Source organism: Micromys minutus, assembly GCF_963924665.1.
Source record: "Micromys minutus genome assembly, chromosome: 11".
NCBI classification, from domain to species: domain Eukaryota; kingdom Metazoa; phylum Chordata; class Mammalia; order Rodentia; family Muridae; genus Micromys; species Micromys minutus.
Window position 1 is genome coordinate 54,622,483 of NC_137980.1, and position 11,253 is coordinate 54,633,735.

Consider the following 11,253-nt stretch of genomic DNA (forward strand, 5'->3'; position numbering starts at 1 on the left):
CTTCATGAATACCAGAAGAGGGCATCAGATCCCATTACAGATGGTTGTGAGCCACCATGTGGTTGCTGGGAATTGAACTCAGGACCTCTGGAAGAGCAGTCAGTGCTCTAACCACTGAGCCATCGCTCCAGCCCGGAGCATGGCAACTCTTTCCAGACAATATTTAATTGAGGCTGGCTTACAGGTTTAGAGTTATCATCATGGCAGGAAGCATGGCATGGCATCCAGGAGGATATGGCAATGAAGAAGCTGAGAGTTCTACATCTTCATCCGAAGGAAGCCAGGAACAGACTGGGCATCCTCAGGCAGCTAGGAGGAAGGTCTCCAAGCCCAGCCCCATAGTGACACACTTCCTCCAACAAGGCCACACCTCCTAATAGTACCACTTCCTATGGTCCAAGAACATTCAAACCACCAAATGGTATATGTAGAGGTTAGAGGACAACTCTGTAGAGCTGGCTCTTTCTTTTCATCTTTATGTGAGGTTCAAACTCAGGTCATCCTGTTTGTACCCTTAGGTAGCAAGCACCTTTACCATTGGCTGGCCTAATCTCTTGGGGAAAAAACAATTTAAGTGAAGAAACTTATTCAAGGGACAGGCATGGTGGTGAGTACCTTTAAGGTCAGCATTAAAAGAGGCAGAGGCTGGTGGATGTCTGAGTTGAAGAATGGCCTGGTCCATATAAGTAGCCAGGGCTCCTCCGTGAATCACTCACTTGTCTTGACTTCCTGAATGTCCCAGACAGCTACCCTAGACTGGAAGATGGGTGCTTGGGAGCCACACAGTTGGTGTTAAGTCTAGCACAGTCATGCCCACACTGGTTACACCTTCCCTCCCTGAATACACAGTAGCAGCCTATAGCACCTGTAGTTCTGCTAGGTGCTTGGGATATGCCATAGGAGGACAGAAAGCCACATGTATCCTTCAATCTCATGGAGTTTTCAGGACACACAGAAGGATACACTACAGAAATGCTCTGCAGTGGATACCAAGTAGCTGTGTGAGTAATGAAAACATTGTCTTCAGAGAATTCAGAAAATAATAAAATTGATTTCAGGGCAGGAGAAATGGCTTAGCAGTTAAAGGCACTGACGCGGATCCAGGTTCAATTCCCAGGACCCACACAGTGGCTCACAACTGTCTGTACCTCCAGTTCTACCATCTTTGTGTACCAGGCACACATGCTGTACAGGCATACATGCAGGTAAAACAATCATACACATAAAATAAAATTGAGATGCAGTCTACTTTCCATAAACGCCCAGCAACCTCAGCTCTTAAAGCATGCCAGAAGCAATCTCTCTTAAAAAAACGAGCTGATGGACCAGCTTAAGTTTTAGCAGCACATATTGTCTTAGTCCAGGGTTTCTATTCCTGCACAAACATCATGACCAAGAAGCAAGTTGGGGAGGAAAGGGTTTATTCAGCTTACGTTTCCACATCGCTGTTCATCACCAAAGGAAGTCAGGACTGGAACTCAAGAAGGTCAGAGAGCAGGAGCTGATGCAGAGGCCATGGAGGTATGTTACTGGCTTGTTTCCCCTGGTTTGCTCAGCCTGCTTTCTTATAGAACCCAGGTCTACCAGCCCAGGGATGGCACCACCCACAATGGGCTGGGCCCTCCCCCCTTGATCACTAGTTGAGAAAATGCCTTACAGCTGGATCTCATGGAGGCATTTCCTCAGCTGAGGCTCCTTTCTTTGTGATGACTCCAGCTGTGTCAGGTTGAAACAAAACCAGCCAGTGTACATAGTAGGCTCTAAATTGCTTATAACTGTTACAGGTAACATTTTACAAGCAAATTCATTCAAAGCACTCCAGTCACCCAGTCAGCTCCAACACCCCAGAAGCCAGCAGTAGCTACATGTATTAGTTTTGAGGAAAATTCCTCTCTATGAACATCTGATTCCTGTGCAGACATGTCTCCCTCTGTTATTATAAGAGTCTGCTTCACACAGCACATTCAGAATAAGCAATAGCACATGGGCTCTGAAACTGAAGGATCTGATTTTGAGATGTTACCATCCAGCATTTTCATATGGCCATTTGAAACATTTGTATCTGTTTTTTGGTTTTCCTTTTTTTATTACATTTATTTATTTTGGACAGCAAAGAAGGTACAGGGCACTGTGCCTGTCTAAAGGGAAGTCACAGAACAACTCATAGGAGTTGGTTCTCTCTCCTTCCACCCTGAGGGTGCCAGGAATTGAACTCAAGTCATCAGACTTGCCGGCAAGTGCCTCTACTCACTAACCTGACTTACTGGTTCCTAGCTTAAAAATTTAAAGACTAAAAAAACAAACTACACAACATACAATTTAGTAAAATTCTGTTTACTGCTAAGTAAAATGGCATCTTATCCAGTTTGAATACTTAATACTACAATTGGCTTCCATGTACTTACTGAGAACTTTTTTCAGGTTTCGTTGATCTCTGAGGTGCTGGGGGATGGAGCTCGGGACTGTGATACGTACATTAGACAAGCTCCAGAACTACAGAGCCACAGCACAAGCTGGATCTTGGTTTTATTTTATTTTTTAGATAGGGTCTCAATACGTAGCTCCAACTGGCATGAAACTAAGTATGGAGACAAGGCTGACCTTTAACTCCACCTTTCTTGTCTTAATGTGTGTGTGAGTTTACCTGCATGTATGTCTGTGTGTGTTTGAGTTTACCTGCATGTATGTCTGTGTGTGTGTTTACTTGCATGTATGTCTGTGTGTGTGTGAGTTTACCTGCATGTATGTCTGTGTGTGAGTTTACCTGCATGTATGTCTGTGTGTTTGCCTGCATGTCTGTCTGTGTGTGTGAGTTTACCTGCATGTCTGTCTGTGTGTGTGAGTTTACCTGCATGTATGTCTGTGTGTGTGTGAGTTTACCTGCATGTATGTTTGTGTGTGTGTGAATTTACCTGCATGTATGTCTGGGTGTGTGTGAGTTTACCTGCATGCAAGTCTGTGCACTGCTTGTGCCTGGTTTCCACAGCACTGCTGGATTCCTAAGAACTGGAGTTGCAGATCTTTGTGAGCCAGTAAGATATTGGCCCTTTGGTAGAGCATCAAATGCTCATAACTACTGAGCCAGCCACCTCTCCAGCCCCTTCGTCTCACTCCCTGTTCCTGGATGTATTATTTACTTTGACTGAGATAACTAACATATACAAAGTTCAATCAAAGAACTGGGTTTTGGTTTGTTTTGTTTTCTCCAGAGTCAGGGTTTCTCCAAGTAGCTCTGGCTGTCCTGGAATTCTCTTTATAGATAAGGCTGGCCCCCAGCTCATAGAGATCCACCTGCCTCTGCCTCCGGCCTGATGGGACTAAAAGGCATGCACCATCACTGTCGGCTTTTTAAAAATATTCCCTGTATTTTTTTCTGGCCATTATCATATCTGTAGTAGTAGTAGTAGTATTTATTTTGTTTTATGACTACTACTGGAAAATACCACTTAAACACAGTGACTGTTTAAAAGCTGTTGGCCCTGGGTGTCAGTGAATACACTAAAGAAAAGGAAGATGGGGGCTGGTCAGATGGCTTAGGAGGTAAAGGTGCTGTTGCTAAACATAATGACCGAAGTTTAATCCCTGGACCCCACGTTCTAGAAGGAGAGGTTGTCGCCTGACCTGCACTCGTGTGCTCCAGCTCCACACAAGTTGATTCTATTCCTTGTCCACTCTCTAGTCTTGAGGACGTCTCATCTCCAATCTTTCAGTGTCTCACCCCTGCTCCTTAGTCAGCTCCAGTCTCTCCACGTATTTTCCTAAGGACCTAAGTGTATCTCATATGCTGAGATATAAACCACACCCAGGCTCTAGCATCCTTTCCGTTCCAGGCACTCATTCTTCTAGTTTCCCATCCTTTCTTTCTGTTCCTATAATTGCTCCTGAAGCAGGGACCCTAGCAAGTAAGATGGCTCATCAGGAAAAGGTGAGGACCCCCCCCCCAAGACTCTCATGAGAGAAGGGACTGCCGTTAGCTATTCTTGGATCTCCATGTACCCAGGCTTCTGTGGCCAACACTACCCTGGAAATAAAGAAAAACAGGAGGCCTTCTGTGTTAGTTCTGTACTTCAGAAGCCCTGGCTTCAAATTCAGTCCTTTGCACTTGCATGTTAAATGTTCTCTCATTTAGGGGAGTTTAGAACAGCTAGCTCATCTACTGCATAATGTATCTGGAAGAGGGGAATGGGTAATGACTTTTCTCTCCACGGAGACACCATGATAACAGTTGTAACAGAGCAGAACACACACACACCCACACACACACACACATGCACACACTCCCCCAGTGGACCAGACTGCCAGATGATCTATGCAGCAACCATTGCAGGGCCTACCTATGGAATGATATCAGTTCCTGAGTGGATGAGCACGTGTGGAAACCCAGAGGGAAGGGCCGTGGGACAGCTTGCAGGGTCTTTGTTCTTTTGAGAAGAGAGAAGCAACTGAACCAAGTTAATCTGACCAGGAACATGGTTAGGAATGAAATGATTGTTGCCAGGCTTGGAGCAATGAAAGGAAAGCTCTGCTTGCAACCTTTGTGACATCTTAAAAAGTGTATTTGCCTACTTTGTTTCTGTGTAAGGGAGAGACAGACATAGAGAACAGACATAGAGAATGCAAGGAGAATGCTAAGAAAAGGTCTCAGATATTAATCAAGGCTAGTCTCAAACTGAAGGCAAGTAATCCTTCTGCCACAGCCTGACTGCTGTTGGGACTGTAAGCATGAGAGAATGCTCTAAGATATCTGCCTACGAAATTTCAACTAACACACTCTAGGATTACCGTTTTGATACCTTTTTTTTTTTTTTTTTTTTTTTTGAAATGTGATATTCATCCCAAACTCACTCAATGTTTTTCTCACGAAGATGGTATATGTGCACTGCTGGTGACCTAGGAAAACCTAATTCCAGACAACTTGTACATTTTACTGGGCATCAAGGCCATGTTTACAAGCATTATCCCTCTTGAACATAAGGCCGCTGAGCGGAGGAGAAACTGCTTTATCTGCACTTGAAGATAAGCAAAAGGAGGGGCTGGGAAGTGAGCGCAGAAAGTCTGTCTCCACCGAACAAAGAACCACCCAGGCCTCAGTTGGAGAGATTAAAATGCAGTGATTTCTAGCTTCCAATGAGAAGGGACACTGGGCAGGAGCAGAGCCAAAGCCTTTCCAGCCTCGGAGCCTTTTAGAGTTGCCCCCTCCCACGAGGGGATGCTCCATCCATCCACCCTCCTGCCTCCCAGATCACTATCCCACAGCCCACCGCTGCATTTCGGGCTGAGCTCACTCTACCTCGCATTCAGTCCTTCCTGCGCCCAGAGTTGAGTGAGGTCTACTACTCGCTGCCTACCCCGAACCATACCCACCCCACTACAGAGTAGGTCACTTTCCAGATACGGACCCGACCCCCTCCCAGTACGGCAACAGAGGGGCGAGGCCCTCACAGCCCCTCCCATCGCCAAGCCCAGGCGCCATGAAGGTGACCTCCCCCTAGAGCTGCACGCGCCGGGTGGTGCTACAACTGGCTCACACGTGGTGAGCCTGGAGAGCGAGGTCCCTCCCCGCCACGCGCGGCCCGCAGTCCTGTCGGTCACGCCCCTAGGAAGACTCCGCCCTGGGCGGGGCGGGGCGCCCAGCCGCCCCCAGTGGACTGGCTGCGCGCGCTGGGCGAGATCCAGGACGCGCCCGGGGTGCAATAACTGTACTAGGCGTCTCCGCTCCGGGCGCACGGTGGCCCTGCCCCTAGGTGCTCTAGGGAGCACGCTAGGACCGCCAGACTAGCTAGCATGGCAGCGCGCGTCCTGCGGCTTGTCTTTGGAATGCGGGTGTTCTAGTCCCTTAGAGATTCCTTCAGCGCCCCAAAGGATAAAAAAGAACACAAATAAAAATCATTGTTGGGCCTAAAAGCATTTGTTAAGCCTTCTGTGGCTGGACCCTGTGTGTAGTAGGGAGGGCTCCAACCATGACAAGGTGAGTCTGTCTCCTTAAAAATCTTTTCCGAGTCTCCGTCCCTCTACCAATGCTCCTCTGAAGCAGGCAGTCCATGGATATCCCAGTAAGAGACCGGAAAGGAGTCCTACCTGGCGGCAGGTGTTATTGAATATGCGTGCAGGGAGGAGAAAGGAAAATCTTGGAGGACATATGGGCAGCGCTCCACATGCCGCTCTCCCCCCCCCCCACCCACCCAACTTCACTCCAGCCCCGATCCTAAGAAAAGAAACCGATCTCATCCGTGCCCCCAGCCCCCATCCCAGGCGCGAGACCGCCCGCCCAAGCAACCAGCGATTGGGAGATGCAAATGCGGAGTTCTCTGCCCAGCAACGGATGACGCGCACCGAGCGCGAGGCGTGGCCCGGCCGCTGCCCGAGCGGGCACCTCGGTGTTTACACGGGGCGGCCCCGCGCGCGCCGCAGCGGCCCGCAGACGGCGAGGGGGAGGGGAGCGCGCGCGCCTCCGGGGCCGCGCGGGGAGAAAGACACTGGAAGGCGGCGGCGGGCGGGCGGGCAAGCGCGCGCGGGGCCGCGGAGGAGAGCCAGGCCACGACCGGAGCCCGCGGGAGCCCACGAGGCTCGAGTCCTTGGCCCTGCAAAACAATGCGCGGCGCGCGGAGGAGCTCTACTGGCCCGGGGCAGCGGGGACGCGCCGAGCCCTCTTGAGCCCGCGCCACTGACCTCCCCCCCGCACAGACGGCCCGAGCGCCGGGCGCCGCGCTCCCAGCTCGCGGGGGCCGGGCCGAGCCGCGGGGCGGGGCCGCCCCTCCGTCGCCGCTGCCTCCTCCCCCACCGCCGCCGCGGAGGATGCGGACAGCCCCCGGCGGCGTCTAGCGGCCCGGGCCCGGCACGATGGTGCAGCAGCGGGGCGCGCGGGCCAAGCGGGACGGCGGGCCGCCGCCCCCGGGGCCCGGGCCGGCCGCCGAGGGGGCGCGCGAGCCAGGTTGGTGCAAGACCCCGAGCGGCCACATCAAGCGGCCGATGAACGCGTTCATGGTGTGGTCGCAGCACGAGCGGCGAAAGATCATGGACCAGTGGCCCGACATGCACAACGCTGAGATCTCCAAGCGCCTGGGCCGCCGCTGGCAGCTGCTGCAGGACTCGGAGAAGATCCCGTTCGTGCGGGAGGCGGAGCGGCTGCGCCTCAAGCACATGGCGGACTACCCGGACTACAAGTACCGGCCTCGCAAGAAGAGCAAGGGGGCGCCCGCCAAGGCGCGGCCCCGCCCCCCCGGAGGCGGCGGTGGTGGCAGTCGGCTGAAACCCGGGCCACAGCTGCAGGGCCGCGGGGGCCGCCGAGCAACAGCAGGACCTCTGGGGGGCGGCGCGGCGGCGCCAGAGGACGACGAAGAAGACGAAGAGGAGGAGCTGCTGGAAGTGCGCCTGCTGGAGACCCCCGGGCGCGAGCTGTGGAGGATGGTCCCGGCGGGGCGCGCCACCCGCGGACCCGCGGAGCGCGCGCAGGGACCATCGGGCGAGGGGGCGGCCGCTAGCGCCGCCTCTCCGACCCTGTCGGAGGACGAGGAGCCGGAGGAAGAGGAGGAGGAGGCAGCTACACCAGAGGAGGGCGAAGAGGAGACGGTGGCATCGGGGGAGGAGCCGCTGGGGTTTTTGTCCAGGATGCCCCCGGGCCCCGCCGGCCTGGACTGCAGTGCCCTGGATCGCGACCCGGACCTGCTGCCCCCTTCGGGCACTTCACATTTCGAATTCCCGGACTACTGCACCCCTGAGGTTACCGAGATGATCGCAGGGGACTGGCGCCCGTCTAGTATCGCCGACCTGGTTTTCACCTACTGAGCCCACCGTCAGCGGGGCGCGCACGCCCCCAAACCAGCTGTTTACATACAGGAATCAGGTATTGGGGCCCCTCGGAGGCCGAGGCTGGCACCCCATCTCCCGCGCAGCCTCCCCCCTCCTAGTTGTGCCCATCCCCCCACAAATCCAGACATACCCCTCCCCCGCAGACACACCCCAAGGCAGCCCAACCCCCATTTTCTCTCTGACATCTAAGCCCCTCCCCATTCAGTCCTGTCCCGCGTAGCCACCAGCAGCCAGCCCCCCTCGGATACACCTCCCGTTCCTCCTACATACTTTAACCCCTCCCCCTCATTTTGTACACGCCCCTCCTCGTGGCCGGACGGCACGCCCCTTTGCTCAAGAATCCCTCCGCCCTCGCCTGGGTCTGCCTTGGTAGTTTAGGGGGCGCTGCAGTCTGGCGGTCCAGCGCTCCTCCCAGTCCCCTCCTCTTCTGGGGGGGAAGGGCGCCATCCCTTCCCCCTGGATCTCAAGGCCCCACCCCTCAGCTTGAAACACCCCCCCTTCTTGCGCATGCTTGATGCTTCTTGGAGGGGGCAGGTCCCAGTTAAGCTGCAGGCCTCTTGTTGCCAACTCCGGAAGGGAGGGGGTGATTATAGAGTGATCTAAGAAATCCTTTGATCCCAGAGCCTGTGGCTTACTCTCAACCCAAAGGGGCGTCACTGCCTTAATGAGAGGCGCACTCAAAGGGAGCGATAGAAACTAGCTAGCCCTAAACTCTGCAAGTGTCAACCCCTTTTCTATGAAGGGGTCACCCACGCCCACCACCACCCTCCACCGCGTGACTGCCTTTACAGCCCATCTTGGTCGCTGGAAACTTGATTTCCCAAAGTGGGAATTTGGAATTCGGTCTTTGGAAATCCACCAAGATGGGATTGTCCAAAAGAACTCAGAACCAAGACACCTACCAGTCTGGGGACAGAGTTCTTGCTGCCCCTCAATCCCCCTCCTCGGGAAGCGCCCTATCAGCTCAGGGCATCCTCTCTGCCTGGGCTCCTCCCTAAGTCCATCACCCCTTCCTATCACTCAAATACAGTCTCAGCAACCACCGCTACAGTCTTCAGTGGGAGAAACTGAAACGTTGTTGCTAGGGTTTAGGACAGGCATACCAGCAGACGGGTGGCAAGAATGAGGACCATGTCCAAACAAACTTGGCTTGAGAATAGACCAGTCCATGGGGACTGGCTGAGCTAGTGGACACGGGTGCTTTGCACCTCGGTCTGCTCTTGCGAGAAGTGGGGTGGCACTGCTGTAGTTAGGAAGCTGTGTTGAGATTAGGTTGCCCTCCGGAGCCCTGCCCGGTTGCCAAGTCTGCTCCACTGGTCTCCCGCTCCAGCCCCACCCCTCCAGCCTCCCCATCCTCCCTCTGCCCTCACTACCTGTAACTCACCGGCGTGTGTTCCCCCTCTGGGTGGTTCACACACACTCATTCACACACACACAAATCTCAGGAACAAACGGTCCCAGAGTCCTCCTCGACCCCTGCCCAGGGTCTCTGCAGGTCTCTGCCCCACGCGTTCCCTTCGCTGACAACGCCACCAGCTGCCTCCTTTAAGCTTGGTGCTCCGGCTCTGGGCCTTTCTTGCGCTCTTTTTCTCTTTCTGTTTTCTTTTTTTTTTCTTTTTTTTTCTTTTTTATTTTTTAAGAAAACAACAAAAAAAAAAAGACAATGAAAAAAAACCGTCATGTGAGTGAAGAGATGTCACTGTCTGTGGTCTTTGGAGAACTAGTCTCGTAGCTGAGGGAGGGGATTCCCTCCTCTGGGGCGCTGGTACCCACAGCAGGACTCGCCAGTCTGATGCCAGGACTGAATAAAGTGTATTTGCCCCGACCTTGCCCTGTGGTTCTGCATGTGTGTGCTTCTCACCCCTGGCCAGCTCCAGGTGCCTAGAGTATGGGCTGGTGCAGAGAAAGCTGGCTATCTCTAGGGCTGCTGTCCTCTATCTCAGGAATCCCTGCCTTCTTAAAGATGGCAGACTCATCTTTACAGTGGCTAGGCAGGCATCATAGCTTGGAGGACTGGGGTGGGTGCTGGTGTCACAACAATACAAGGGTTTAGGACTCTGTAACCAGATAGCCATGTTTTCAAGAGATGCAGGAAACCAGTCATTGTGCTTGCTAAGTCTCATTAGGTCAGACGAGACAAGCATGCAGTCAGGCAGGACTGATGCAGATGGGTCACTGCGAGTGTTCAGTGGGGATTGGGAAGCAAGAATGGTAGCTGTGCTCAGAGCCCATCTCCTGAGCGGCTCTGCCCGTGTGGTATTTTCAGAGTGAAACCACCGTGCTTGAGGTAAGCAGCATTTACTGTCTGTCGTTTCATTCCCTGAGTAGGAAACTGGGGGTCCCCATCAAGCAACCGTGGCTAGAAGTACTTGGGGATATCCCTCAAATGTGTTGTCCGATGCTGTTTTACAAGAGCATCCGCCAGGGGCCTGACATACGCAGGCCCACAGGACAGAGGGCAACAGGCCATGAGTCTTCTGAGGGTCTAACTGCTCTTCCTTGGTGCTCTGAGCCTTTCTCCAATGCTTTGTCTTGTCCAATGAATGTCAATGCTCAAGAAAAGCCCATTTTCCCAATAAGCCAGGACTAGGTGTGGGTCTTTTCAGGGCGTTTTCTCTGCTTCTGGTTGGAAGCAAACTGGGAAGAAACCATGAATAGGCAGCATTGAGAGAGGGCAGACCCGGTATGTGCCAAACAGAAGTCAAGGAAAAGGACCTCCAGCAAGGTCAGCCCCTGAGATCAGTCTGCCCAAGGCCACACCCTTCCTCCTGGTAGGCCTGCCCCAGTGCTTGTGGGGCAGGCTCTGTCAAGCATCTCTTCCACCACACGCTCCCCTGCTCTGGTCCCTGCTCCCGAACAGCCAGGGCTTTGTCACTGCCCGAATTGAGTTCTTCATGCCCAACCCTGCCTTTTCTCCACAGGTGTTCATCCTAATAAACATCTTACACTCAAACTCAATCTTGGTGTTGTGTCTGATTCTGGAAGCACTTTCTACTGTGGAGGGACTAAAAGTTGACAAAAGGAATGTGGTCACTGACTGAACAGTGACAGGGCACCTCACATACTTCATTTAACTGCCCCCAAAGGCATCTTTCACCAGACCCTCTCCCCAAACCCCGAGGCTGGCCCTTTCTAAGCCTGCTGGTCAGGCTGAGTCAGCTAATCACCTGTCCCTCCTGAGTCAAGGCACAAAAACAGTGAGCTTGGTGAGTGTCCTTAACATCTGGAATGGGACTAGACTTGGCTAGTCCTCTATCTGCAGACCTTAGTGTCCCACATTGAGGGCTGTAGGGGCCAGACTAGAAGGGAGACATCTTTCATTTCAGATGCTGATAAGAAGAGAGGGGAAAACTGATGTTCATAGAGACTGGGGACATCTAGTGATCGAGGAGTAGAAAGCTGGTTTGGCAGATGAAGGTCAAGCCTCCAAGGAACTGAGCTCAA

At 53.2% G+C, this 11,253-nt stretch overlaps 1 protein-coding gene across 1 annotated transcript; it reads left to right on the forward strand.

Annotated features, from left to right (window-relative positions):
• Nucleotides 1-6,840: 6,840 nt before the first annotated feature.
• Nucleotides 6,841-9,478, forward strand: SOX12 (SRY-box transcription factor 12; the record flags this gene model as incomplete). Its single annotated transcript, XM_080925404.1, has 1 exon — nucleotides 6,841-9,478. One exon carries the CDS (start codon nucleotides 6,841-6,843, stop codon nucleotides 7,783-7,785), a length of 945 nt encoding a protein of 314 aa, XP_080781530.1. The 3' UTR covers nucleotides 7,786-9,478.
• Between the last annotated feature and the right edge of the window lie 1,775 nt (nucleotides 9,479-11,253).